The sequence below is a fragment of the Medicago truncatula genome, chromosome 3, assembly GCF_003473485.1.
Source record: "Medicago truncatula cultivar Jemalong A17 chromosome 3, MtrunA17r5.0-ANR, whole genome shotgun sequence".
In the NCBI taxonomy this organism is placed as follows: Eukaryota; Viridiplantae; Streptophyta; class Magnoliopsida; order Fabales; family Fabaceae; genus Medicago; species Medicago truncatula.
This window is the reverse complement of record NC_053044.1, coordinates 37,650,908-37,665,020: the sequence shown is the minus strand read 5'-3', so window position 1 is coordinate 37,665,020 and position 14,113 is coordinate 37,650,908. Positions and strand designations below refer to the sequence as shown.

Genomic DNA, 14,113 nt, shown 5'->3' with positions numbered 1-14,113 from the left:
GAATGTCCACAAGTTGCCTTTGCGAAGTTACGTACGGAGTACAAATCAAACCGGAGTCAAGCTTTTCTTTGATAAAATGCATATCCACCTCAATGTGTTTTGTTCTCTTGGGTTATGCATAAATTGACTGACCAAACTAACAGCTAATGCAATGTCTAGTCTTGTGTGAGACAGATAGATCAATTTTCCAACCAATCGTTGATACATCTCTTTATCCACTTCTGCACATTCATCTGCATTTCCCAATTTCACACACTAATCTATTGGAGTGCTTAATGGTTTACAAGCTAACTTTCATGTCTCCCTGAGCAAATCAGTGATATATTTTTGTGGGGTTGATTTAGGCCCAAGCCAATTGAATCGAGCTCAATTTTCTATCTTTGGTTCCTTCAGAGGTACCATTGCCATGTGTCTTCATCATCAGTTGAGTCTCCACCGCCTTCGAGAACCAGTATGGCATCGCCTTTGAGCGACAGTTTGATCCACGCGCTTCAGCTCTTGTTCCAAGTGTTTCCACCTCTCCTCCAGCTCCAACTGTGTCTGCTGGTTTGCCTATTGTCATCCGCAAAGGTGAATCCCTTAACCCCAATCATATTTATACTTTCTCGTCTTCATCATCAGTTGAGTCTCCACCGCCTTCGAGAACCAGTATGGCATCGCCTTTGAGCGACAGTTTGATCCACGCGCTTCAGCTCTTGTTCCACGTGTTTCCACCTCTCCTCCAGCTCCAACTGTGTCTGCTGGTTTGCCTATTGTCATCCGCAAAGGTGAATCCCTTAACCCCAATCATATTTATACTTTCTTGTCATAGCCTTGTTTATCCCCCCCCCAATTGAGCTTTTGTGTCTACATTTTCATCTATTTCTATTCATAAGACTGTTAGCGTGGAGACAAGCCATAATTGATGACATATACTTTGGAACTTGTTCCACTTCCTTCTGGGAATTCCGTCATTGGTTTCAGATAGGTGTTTAAAAGTTAATGTGGGCCCTAATGGATAGGTAGATCGATTGAAAGCGCATCCAGTGGCAAAGAGGTATACTTCAGTCCATGGTCGTGATTATAGTGAAAATTATTCTCCAGTTGGGGATTATGTCACATGTTCGACTATGTTTAGCTACAACTGCCATATTAAGCATTGGCCTCTATTTCAGTTGGATTTGGATATCAAAAATGCATGCTAACATGGTGACTTGGAGGAGATTTGTAAGGAGCAACCTCCTGAATTTGTTGGTTGAGGGGGTGTAATCTAGATGTAAGATGCATAAGTTTTTGTATGGCTAGAAACAATCACATTGGGCATGGTTTAGAAGATTTAGCGAAGTCTTGCAGCAATTTGGAATGATTCGTTTCAAGGAAGACGCTCCATTTTTACTAAATGTGTGTCATCAGATAAATATATCTACTTGGTGATTTATGTGATGACATTCTGATGGCTATGAGGGTATCGAGCCTTATAGATTGCAAACCAATCAACATTTCAGTGGGTCCTAATGAAAGCTTCTTCCTAATCAGGAGACATCTATCCTAATCCAGACAGATAAAAAAGACTTGTGGGAAAATTGAATAATCTCACGATGACTAGACCAGACATCCTTTACCATTCAGTGTAGTAAGTCAGTTCCTCGATTCCGATTGCGATAGCCATTGGAATGCAGATGTTTGAATTCAGATGTTGATTCAAAGGATCGCCTGGAAAGGGCTTGCTTTTACTGATAAAGGCAACACTGATATAATTGGGTATTAAGGTGTTGATTGGGCAAGAGATGTGCATGATAGGCAGGCTAGTCAGGCTTTTGCGTATTGAATCATAACCATGTTGTGCCTTATAATTTTTTAAATTTAGCTGTTTTCCTCGATTCAAAATATCATAAAGCTGTCTGTTCCATGTCACATACATGCTTTCTTGAGCAGGAGTATGCTTTTTAGGATGTATCATCTATTTGCTGATATGGGTTTTCAGGTCTCGTAATGTTACAGTGCAACTAATTGAGTTAGTTAACCAACTTTAATATATATATATATAGATGAAGTACACTCGTAGTACTCAGATTGTTTGTCTCGTAAACCTTGTCGTTGTATTTATACTCAATTCTTAGAAAGGTGTCATTTAAGAGGTAAGTGATATTCTTTGTTGAATGCATGTAAACCTTCTCACCACATGTATCTTCAATTCTTAGAAAGGTGTCATTCACAAGGTAAGTAGTTTTTTTAAAGGTATGAAGTACTCTTTTCTGAACTAACATTATCAATACTATTTCAATTATAATCAATAATATTTCTAACTTAAGTTATATTCATATATAGATTCATATTTTAAACAATCGGTAATTATATAATTAAATTGAAGTCAATATCACATTCCTAAAACTCAACTCAAGTCAAATTTAGTATCGAAATAGATTATTGATTGCTACGACTTACAATACAATGCACTAGTAGCAACACCTATTTATACTACCGATCAGGGTGATAGGGTCAAGTACTAAAATAGTACTATAGTATAACTATTAAAAACCCAATTCTCATCAATCTACTAAAATTATGATAAGACTCTTAAACCTAAGATTTTCAAAGCCACTGGATCCAGTAATCGTTTTGTTTTAGCCCCTCACTTAACTAGGTGTTGCTTCAGGTTGTGGCATTTTACCCATCACAAAAGGTGAATAATTATGCGACAGATGTACGCACTCATACAAACAAAAAAAATGTGAAACCAATTAAAAGAATATTCACGCATAACAAAAATCAAGTATATGACTGCATTGTACTGAGGATTAATAAAGCAACTCACATCCGCTAGCGTTTCATATATAGGACAAATTACTTTCTCTAGGAACTTTGCAGAACCTTCTTCAGTTAAGCAGCTTGCTGCGGCTTCAGCTTCTCCACGATCCAAAATAGCATCCAGTTCTTTTGCCATCTAAAGAACCCAATAAGAGAGGAAATTTTAGCATTCTTTAAAAGTGACTTGAAACAACTAATTCTCGCAGGGTGGGTTCAAGCAGGAGTGTGGGCCACTCACTCTCCCTCAACTTTTTAAGGAAAAAAACTATATAAATAGTGACTTAATGTTTACAGAACCTTTATCCATAATACTATGGTGACTGGATCCAACCCAGACTATAAGCTTCATACAAGTCAAATATTTAATATTATGAAAAGGGACATAACCTAAGTAATATTCAAAGCACAAAATCACATAGTACTTTCTTTGTTCTATCAACTGAAAAAGAATAACAAATGTTTTTATTAAAAATTCAGTTACAACTTTTGTGTCTAACATTTTGAATTTAAAGTATACAAACAGCTACAAGATACCAGCAAAATGTATTTGCAAGTTAAAATAAAATTTGACCAGAACAATCCAAATATTAAGATGCAAGTTAATCTTCAAAACAGGCAGGTTAATATTAAGATGCTTTCCTTATGCGAGAGTACTGGTACCCTAAACAATTAGAGGTTAATACTTTTCCATGCTCAATACTAGTGAAATATAAAAATCTATAATCATTTTATATTTGTTCCAATTGAATGACAAAGGTGACTAAATTCCGGCAACTAATCGCTAAGGCAATTTGAAACCCCCATCCAAACAGAGGGAATGGGAGTTATCTCTGTATAGTGTATACTTAAGGCAAGACAACCATTTTATGAAAGGAAAAAAAGTGAATCTCTGGAGTCTGGACCATTTTGATTTATAGCGTTTCTGAAAGCAAAATAGAGTAATCTAAACACAAAGCCTCCCCCCACCAAACAAAAAATGTATTGAATCCCTGTAAAATGGTACGTGTAGAATAAATAATGAGGTATAAAAGTTAATCTCGATTATTTGAAGAAACAACGCTAAGAAAGGCAAACATAACCCAAAAGTCAAAGAGCACCATAAAAGACTTACATGGTGAAATATATAGCAAATGCACTCGGGGAGAAATCGGACATTTGCAGCTTCACCCCAAATAAGAAAATACAAAGAAACCAAAATGAGCTTCCTATCACGATTAATTGCCTCGAAACTGCAGGGGGAAAAAACCCTATCAAGCAAACTCAGAGAAAACTAGTTCAAAGCAAGAGACGGTTCAAGTAATGACCTATTCCAAGCAACACGAATTCGCAAATATCTGCACCACTTGATATAGTTATCTAGCACCTTCTTGAAAACTTCATTGATTGTTTTCTCATCAATTTTCTGTATATTCCATCAGACATAACAGAAAAGCCACAAAATTAATTTTCTTTCAAAAAGCATAAATCAAGTGGGATACGTATTATGTGGGTCAACGTTGTAACAGGTAACAACGTGGTCAAAGGCAGGTAAGGCACAGAGGGCAGTTCAGTTAGGAATATGATAAAAAGAAAAGATACAGAGGAATGGAAGTAATAATAATTCAGTTCGGGAAACTTTGAGAGGAAGTTAACCCATAAAAGAGCTAGCTTACTGGCAGTCATTGTCCGATTTTCCTGTTCTTTATCATTTCTGTCTTTTCTAGGTTAAATTCCCATTTTCTGCTAGAGAAAAGGAGGTTCCTATCCTACCAGTCTTTGATATAAAATATAATTTTTAAGTTACTGCATTCATGTACTGATCACACATATAGTTAGATTAGCTGTGTTAAAAAAAATAACATTCTACAAACCCGTTTTCACTCTTAACACGTACTAAAGTGAGCTTTTAAAGAAGAGCTCAAAGGGTGAATAAACAATTGTTTTAAAACTTAACCTTCTCTTCACATATAACAAACACATACCAAATGGGCGACAAAATTTCACACCATTTAGTAATTTCCAACTTCAGAGTAAAACTAGAACTCTTCTATGCATCATAAAACAAACAATTTAAATGTATGAAGCTCTCTGATCCTATCAACAAATTTAACCTTCTCTTCAGAAAACAAAATAGCCATAAGCAAGCATAACACTAGTCATGCACTCTTGCCCATACATTGAAAATCAAATCCTTGCACAAATTTAACCTTCTCTTCAGAAAACAAAATAGCCATAAGCAAGCATAACACTAGTCATGCACTCTTGCCCATACATTGAAAATCAAATCCTTGCACAAACAATCAAAGGAATCAATGAATATAAAGATGCAGAAAATTTGAAAATCTATTTAAGATGTACAACATTGAAGAACAAAATTATATCCTTAGAAAGCCAACTTCTAGATCACTACTTTCTACTTGAACAAAAAAATGGTATTGAACTCTTATATAATTTCACGCATAAGTTTTAAAACAACCCTCACAGAAAACCAGAAAGTATGATATCAACGTATATTCAAAATAATCGAAAATTCTGTGAACACAGAAAATCAAGGAACATAGCACGCTTACAAACTTGAAAGATAAATAGCAGATCATGAAGCCGCAATTAATTAGAAACTTAAAACTGACTCACCGGATCAGCTTCAGCAGGTATGCCAAGTCGCGACTGCGTATTTGCTATTATCAGAACAACATTTTCACGCTGGTTCCTTACATTATCTTTCTGCATAAAAGAAAACTATGATTACCAATGACAGATATTAAACATGGTTGGAACCAAAACATCTACACCTATAAGACTCATACTTCAAGGATAATCTTATTTATTCATAATTATAACTATAAAACGTGCATGATAAAATCTAATGTACCATTAAACATAATTAATGAGGGCAGATTAACCGCAGAATTGGCAGGGGGAAAAGGGTCTTACTTCACCTAGAGATTTGTATGATGTAAATTTGATCCATACTCTGGGTTTATCGGTATTGGAACTGTGTCATTGGCGGTCAGAAAGAAATGCAGCTGGTTCATGGTGACCAGAACTTGGTACAATAATAACGAAATGGTGTTTGATTCAGGAAAATATTAGGGTTCAGCCAGGCCATGAGTATGGATCAATCAGAAGTTCTTATTACCGCAGTGAAGAAATAGAGATAGAGGGCTTGCTAAGCAAGCTTTCAAAATAAAAAATGTAATACATACGAACATACATATATATCCTAACAGTAAGATAGGTCTGTTATGCTAAACATCAAACCAAAAAGAACCTTAGAACCTTCCTTGATGTAGCAGATTACAAGATACAAGATAGAAGTATAACTGGGGGAACTAGAAAAAGGGGAGACAATCTCCATCATAATGGTAACAAAGCAATTACAATAAGAACTACAGGGGATACTTAAAAAATGGGTGGACCTAAAATTTGTCCATTCCTAAAAAACAGAAAATTGTGAAAACTAGAAATGTATAAGTCTGAAAATAGATGTTCTTTATCAATGGAGAAGAATTTGACATCATTGAAGCAGGTGGAAGTTGTTGTTTTAGTAATACAAAATGCCCTTGCATTGTTCCTTGTTAGTAGTAAATGGTGACATATTGTTAATATTTGGAACCACATATCAATCTTGATAATAAAAATTAAAGAGATGAACCAAGCAGGAACCTATGAAGAGAGGTTTAATTACAACCGGATTAGCCATGGTATACAGCAACAATGGAAAAATTTACAACCATTACAAACCTGAAAACCAAACACGAATTCCAAAAGATCGAACATGTCTGCATCCCGTTTTCCAGATACTTTAAATCCAGCAGGAAGTCTAGGGAATTGTTCAGTATATCTGATTGAAGAAATTGCCCCTTTAACCTGAGATTATGAATAAACCTCACAAGTCAAAGAAACTACCATGCATAGCACGTAAATCCAGGATGACATTACAGAAATCATGCAAACAAACATAAATGGATCTTTCAATGTTTATAACTTCACCATTTAAGTGATTATCAAAAACAAAAACATATCAAAGAAAGGTCACTGAAAAAGAAAGAGGGGGGAGGAGATACCACAAGTATTCTGAAGGATTCAACTTACTTCTGGGAAAATTCTGATAGGATTGGTTAACGATGGCGCTTCTAGCGGAACAATATTGTAAGGCGTCAATTCACCGGATAATGTCGCACTTGACTTGTTTAGTTTTCTCAACTAATAAAACATATAAGACAGATGAAAAGTTATTTGTACAATCAGTTTGTTAAAGTAAGTATTGTTAGAAGTTTGCCGAGTTCATGTAATAAAACTTTCAAGAGTCGAATAACGACAACAGATAGTCAAAAGAATTTTATTTCTCAATGTCCCAAAAAACTGAGTGGCAAAAAATTTCGAAACACATACCAATTCCTTATCAATAATAAATTTAATTGTTAAAGTTTAAAACACTATCTTGAACAATTGAAAACCGGACTGCAGACTACGAATAATCAGCAAAGTTAATTTGCTTAATGATAAACATCTTAAAATTATGTAAAGGAGTACCTCCTCTGTTATGAGACCACCAACTCCACTGGGATCTGCATCCTTGCTGAGTGCCTCCATGACCTCCACTAAGGCACGTAGCGTGGAAATTATCTTTTTCATTTCGGAGGATCGGAGTTCTAACCTAGAAGAACAAATCAATGAACAAAAATTAGACCATAGTAAAGCATAATCTAGATAAGATATTCCAATAGTTATATTCAACATAAAATGGAAATATAAATGAGAGTCTTTCTTCATTTTTAAGACAACAAACAATGATTTCACTACCTTGCACATCATGATAGCATATTATCATTAACATATATAACGTACGGAAAGTAAATGGACAGTTCATCTTCCAGCTTCGGAACCATGTATCACTATTAGCTTATCATTTTGCAAATAAACATATGTTTATGTGTTGCGCGCTGTGATTTATTAGTCACAAGAAACTTACTACGTTGTAATTACCTGTGCGAAAAATGAAAGGCTAAAAGCTGACCTCATATCAACTTTAGCAACCAAGGAGGAAAAAGAATATTTCAAGAACTTATTAAGGAAGCTATCAAACAAAGGCTTTCATATTTATTTTCACTGTGATAAATTTTGATCAACATACATAGACCAAACATTGAATTTTCATGAACATAAAAAAGCATATCCTATGAAACAAGTTGATAATTTTAACCATGCAGAAAAATAATTCAGAGTCGTAATTTAAAATATGCATCAACATTTTAGTCAAGAATAAAAGAATAAATAACCACTTAGAATTTGGGTTTGGACCTAACTCAAACTGTGAGGTTTGCTCGAGTCGAGGCTAATAAAGACTGCTTTGGCCATATCTCTAGTCTATGTGGGATCTGGACACACTCCTCACATCCGGAACTAGAATTTACGAGCATGGGCAACTGTTATCTTAATCAAATAATAACAACACATCATCATGCCTAGGACGCAACATTTTAGTTTGTACCTTTACTGATGGGTAAAAAAAACACATTTATCAGGTTATAATATCATCCTAGGTTTGAGTCTAAGTCGTCCCCGACAAACTGGCTTAAATGCTGAGGATTGTCTACCCTTTATAAGCTTTTTTTTAGTCCATTTCTCTAGTAGGATCACGACAACCTTCTAATTTCACTCAAGAAATAAATTACGTCATTGGAAAGTTTAATTAGCTAAAAATTCATAAGTTGGACATACTCTCCCAGTGTAGAGCTAAAAGTTCCAGACTCTTGCATTCTCTGTTCTTCTCTCTGAATGTCATCAACTCTATGTTGTCGCTTGTACCGTTGATAAAACTCCCACAGGTTTTCAATATCACGATTGCGATCAATTCGAACCCCTCCCTCTTTAGCAAGTTTTTGCTATAGAATACAGTTAAATGAAAATCGTTAGCAGGTGAGCTGTTAAGCCCTTAAAATTCACATGAAAAAAATAAATAAATAATCAAATCACGGAAAAGATTTCCTAAACCTTTTGCAATGTAATCCTAAAAACTCGCTACAATTACCTTAATAACAGACATTAAACCGGTCTTGAATTGAAGAACTCCTCTACCATCACTTTTGGGATCAAGATTTTGAGCCATACTATAAGCCTGCTCACACACTGAAGGTTGAAAGTATAAGGTCGTATTCATACAAATAGAACAGACAAACACTATGAACTTACTCACAGTTGACACATACTAAATTTATTATTTATTATATAAGCATGCAATCAAATTATGATACCTTGAGATTTCTAGCGCATAAATTTAGTTATGAGTAATATCTATAGCAATTTAAATATACAAATTGAACAAACATTTCAAACGCAAGTCACTGTAACACTATATAGATCTAATATTCAAAAACAACTTCATCAACTACTGCATTTGTTACGCATAGTTAAATTTCGGAAATGAATTATGAATTCAAAGCTTACAGATCCTTGCGACGTTGGGATCCTCCGATTGAATATCATCTGCAGCTTGTAGAATCAAATCAACGTTCGTCGTTTGCGCGAGCGACGGCGGAACAGCGCCAGCGATTCCACTGGCGTGTCTAGCATGTCCTTGACCGGCATTTCTTAGCTGCTCCCTTTTCAACGTCGCACGAACGAGCTTCTCCCAGTTATCGCGCGGCGGAGGCCGAACCATGGCGCCGGAACGAATCGGGAGACCTAGAAGCGCGTGGTTTTCACGAAGACGGTTACAGTTTTGTGGTGATGTGTGCGATGAGTGTGAATGCGGTTTTAATTAGAAGAAAAAGTTTTCCGTTGTTAGAGTCTTAGAGAGTACTTAAGGAGTAAGATTCTCTGAAGAAGAAACGCAGATCGATGGTAATGCCAAAGGTAGCTGATTGTAGTTGTGTTTTTTTGCTGGCTTTTTTCTTTCGCTTTTGCCTTTGTCCTTTTTAGACAACAAAATTAAAAGAAATGGAAAGATGGAATTGAACGATACTGCAGTTATCTATTTTGAACACGATCGCGTGTTTTTTTGTTTTCATTTCAATCTTTAAAATAATAAATAAATGTAATATAGGAATTAAATTGAGATTTTTTGTTTACTTAAAATTTTTAACATTGATGTTATCTTTTTATTTCTTTTTGTGGATAGTTTTATTTAAAATAATATATCAACTCTGTAGAGAAAGCAGGATGATTTTATGTATAAAAGGAAAAAAGAAAGTGTTTAACCCACTCGAATGAAAAATAAAAAAGATATAGTTGTTTTTTTAAACAAAAATATAATGTGAGCAGTTTTTCTTTAGTTGAAAATTGTTTAAAATAAAATAAAGGTTAAATATTGAATAAAATGTTAAAAAAAAAAATACACAAACGCTACTTGATGTAGCTTTTGAGAAAGAAAATAAAATTGACAAAGGAAAAGTTATAAACTAATGAAAATCATTCACCTCACTTTATTATCATCACTAAAAAATCACAAGCGTGTCCCATAAAAACATTCCTTTTAATATAATCACATGGAGAAATGGTGAGAAAGAGACAATTGGTCATAAAACTAAAATGTGGTTACACCTTTGTTACACATTTCAAATATCTCTCTCTGTCGTCGCCATCTCCTCCAGTCTCCGATCTCCGACCGTCATCTCTTTGTAGGAGAATCTTTGTCGGAATCGATTGATAGGGATAGTCATGTTCGAACATTGTTTGACATGAACGAAGTTATTGATATTAATAGTGTACATTCAAAGATGGGGGTCCTTCAAGAAGGGGACAACATAGATGATTTTTGTAGAGTTTGCATCCTATTCGCCTTGTGTCTCTTATATTTTTTGAAATCACACAAGGATGTTAATTTAAAAAAGTTTTCTTTAATCTCGTTGATGATTTAGACGCTCTTAGTGCATATAATCAGGGTATTGCTGTTTACGAAGATTTAACGGGTAATCTTAGTAGTGCAGCGTCAAGTCATAAATAACTTCTATAGATAACTTCTTTTACAATCTGCGAGTTTATCACGCCTAAAGACGGACAAGTCATAATTTATGAAACAATAGTGGTCACGCACCTGTAAAAATATGGTCACACAAACCATATATTTGACTAGTTTATCTTTTCCAGGTATAAATAATCTCGTTTTAGGCGAATCGAACACATAATCTAATTTGGTCACTGCACTAAAAGTCTTTCCAACCATGAATAACTACTTTTACAATCTGCGAGTTTATCACGCCTAAAGACGGACAAGTTCTAATTTCTGAAAAAATAGTGGTCACGCACCTTATAAAATGTGGTCACACAGACCATATATTTGGCTAGTTTATCTTTCCCATGTATAAATAATTCTGTTTTAGGCGAATCGGGCACATAATCTAATTTGATCGCTGCACTAAAAGTTTTTCCAACCATAAATAACTTCTTTTACAATCTGCGAGTTTATCACGCCTAAAGACGAACAAGTTCTAATTTCTGAAAAAATAGTGGTCACGCACCTTAAAAAATGTAGTCACATTCAGGTTTCTTTTATTATTAACACATGAGTGACATGACTAAATATCATATTTTTACATTTGCATAGTGTCACAACACATAAATACCATGATTTTCACAAGTTCTTTTGTGACACAATTTAGAAGCTAATAAATATGTCAACAAGAATAACAAATTCATAAATCAAGCACAATTATTAATTTTGTTAAAAGATTGACCGATAAAAATGGATTAATCTATCATGTGTTCATACATAGACAAAGAAACTAGAGTTTAGAGGTAATCCACAAATATTGGCATTTCACTACACTCTCCTCTAACACTTTCTTCAACACTGAACCAATTGATAAATAACATGATTCTTCATCCTTCATATGCTTGCTAGAAGGGTTGATGGAAGCCAAATTCAATCATATGGCTTCATGGTTGCTACAACAACTTTTCTTTGGTGATTTATTTAGGATTAGAGTAAACTATCAGTTAATCATCTTGTTGTCGTTCCTCACAATAGTTCAGCATCTGGCGGTTCATTTCAAAGTTTCTAGTACTGCTATTCTTTCTATTTCCTTTAAAATCTAAATCTTTTGACCTTTTGCAACCACTATCATCAAAATCACATCCATAAGTAGTATTAAGGAACCTCAGAGCAATTTCATTTTCCCAATGCACATTATCAATCAAAGGAGAGAGCTTGTTTATGCCATTTGTTGAAGGATCCATCAATGACCTTACTCTCCTCAATGCATCTAGAGTTTTAGGAATATGAACAATAACAAAAGTCTTCTGACATCCATCTTGCCTTAATCAGAAACCACTAAAAATTAAAAGTACAAGCAAACCTACATGAGAAAAGAAAAAAGTAAATGGAAAAACCAAAAAGAAAGGGAAAACACAATTATGTATCAAAAACAAACTTAGCAGAAATTTCCCAGGTTTGGATTAAGGCTTTAACAACAAATTTCAAAATCAAAATGTGGTCAAAATAGAATTTACATATTTCACATCCTATAATCACATAACCATGTTTACCAATATCCAAACAAATTTAAAAATCATAGTATGGTTAAAAACAGAATTTACAGATTTCACATCTTATAATTACAGAACCATGTTTACCAATATCCAAACTAATTTTGTTATCCAAAGGGTTTACCCATTTTTTGAGAACAAACTTCAAAATACACAAACCCTAAATACAAAGTCTCAACACAAAATGGAATGAAAAATTTGAGATAAACCTCACCTTCAACAAAGATATTCGATTTCCGATGAAAAGATTGAGTAACCGACAGCTAAATTGTGTCTAAGATGTTTCCAACGGTGAGAGTGAGGGAACAAGGAGGCGACGAGGACTATGAGACGATGACACAACGGTGACTGTGAGGCGACGGTGGCTGGAATGAGACAGATCAAGTGGGACGTCGACGAAAATGATGGATGAAATCTTCTCTCCGATGAGGTGGATAAAATGGAACAGGGGTTGAAGAGAGAGAGAGAGAGAGAGACGTAACTGGAGAAGAGAGAACATTCCATTCATTTTTCTTTTCTTTTTTTCCTTTCTTTTTGGAATGACATGTATTAGGTAGAATTTTTTATTGTTATAATTGCCAAATAAGGGTGGTAGGGGAGTGGTACGTCCACCTAAGGTGGTTCACGTATCAACACTCAATATATAAATATATACACGAGGCAATGGCCACTCATATTGATGTATGGATGTTCAAACCACCTACACAATAACAAAATAAAGAGAAATTTATACTAGTTTTACTAAACAAGGTCATTTTCGAACAGAATTTTGAACGGTTTTGGGACAAAATTTACAAACATTTTCCACAAAATTCGAACAGACACGGCGTTGTCCGAAAAACGCGCGTCGCAAATAATAGTTTCGTTCCAAATTCCGTCCGAAATATATTTCAAACGAAATTTGCACGGTTTTCACGCAAACTTTGAAATTTAAGTTTGTGGGATATTGCACTGAAATTCAAATGAATTTCGGACGAAAGTAAGCTTAATTTCCTACGGATTTCGGACGGAATTTGTAATACCTATTTTTTTATATTATTATTTTTTTAACTTTTAGTTTAATTTTTCTTATTTATTCATCTCGTTATATGTATAATGTAATAAATTGGTATGCCTAGAATAATCTAATACTTATATATCCTAATGTCCTTGGCTTGGTAAATTGTATCCATGATATTGCTTATTGAGTTATATATCGTTTTTTAATGCAATAGCTTGGTAGTTAGATTATTATTTATTACTATTATCATAATAGTAAGAATGGTGATTAAATATATATAGTTTTGTTGGTGAGTTAATTGCAAAGGAGAGAAAAATAAAATAAGAAAGAGGAACGTGGTGTGTGGGTGCATTGAGCCATGAGATTAATGAGTAAGTAAATTGAGATTTGTTATTATTAGTAGAGAAGTTTTGAGGAAAATATAAAACATGTGGGAAAAATCGGTTATGGGTAGACTTAGTCATCCTTAGCTTTTGCATCAAGTTATTAGCATACACACCTCCAAGACCTAATCTGTCCAACCCAGTTCAATGGTTAAGTCGGTTAGAGCTTGCACTCACTCACACGATCTCCTCCTTAATCTTCTCAACTTCCTTCCTTTTATACTCTTAATCCAACACACTAACTTCACGTCACTTCTGCATCAGTATCAAACTCTCTCATTCATAGACCCTATCCTAGTGCAAGTTTGAGGTAAGAATAACTCCACTACCTTTCCTGCCATAATTTCAATTCAATTATGTTCTAATAATAGACTCTTTTATTTGAAGAATATTCACCTTCTGGGAAGCTTCATAAACAACTCACTTCACCGTGCCCAATTTCGTGGAGTTGGCTGTAGAATCTCCACAAAATAAA

The 14,113-nt window shown here is 34.6% G+C and overlaps 1 protein-coding gene across 1 annotated transcript in view; it reads right to left on the bottom strand.

Moving 5' to 3' along the window:
• Positions 1 to 9,724, bottom strand: part of LOC25489506 (callose synthase 10) — a 36,252-nt gene extending 26,528 nt beyond the window's left edge. Inside the window, exons 1-10 of the mRNA XM_024779751.2 lie at positions 9,217 to 9,724; positions 8,801 to 8,898; positions 8,491 to 8,654; positions 7,303 to 7,426; positions 6,862 to 6,972; positions 6,511 to 6,636; positions 5,401 to 5,490; positions 4,092 to 4,189; positions 3,899 to 4,016; positions 2,795 to 2,923 (exon numbers count right to left, since the gene is read on the bottom strand). Of these exons, the coding sequence (XP_024635519.1) occupies positions 2,795 to 2,923; positions 3,899 to 4,016; positions 4,092 to 4,189; positions 5,401 to 5,490; positions 6,511 to 6,636; positions 6,862 to 6,972; positions 7,303 to 7,426; positions 8,491 to 8,654; positions 8,801 to 8,898; positions 9,217 to 9,430 (1,272 nt within the window). The 5' untranslated portion in view covers positions 9,431 to 9,724. The remainder of the gene's footprint in view (positions 1 to 2,794; positions 2,924 to 3,898; positions 4,017 to 4,091; positions 4,190 to 5,400; positions 5,491 to 6,510; positions 6,637 to 6,861; positions 6,973 to 7,302; positions 7,427 to 8,490; positions 8,655 to 8,800; positions 8,899 to 9,216) is intronic.
• Positions 9,725 to 14,113: the final 4,389 nt, after the last annotated feature.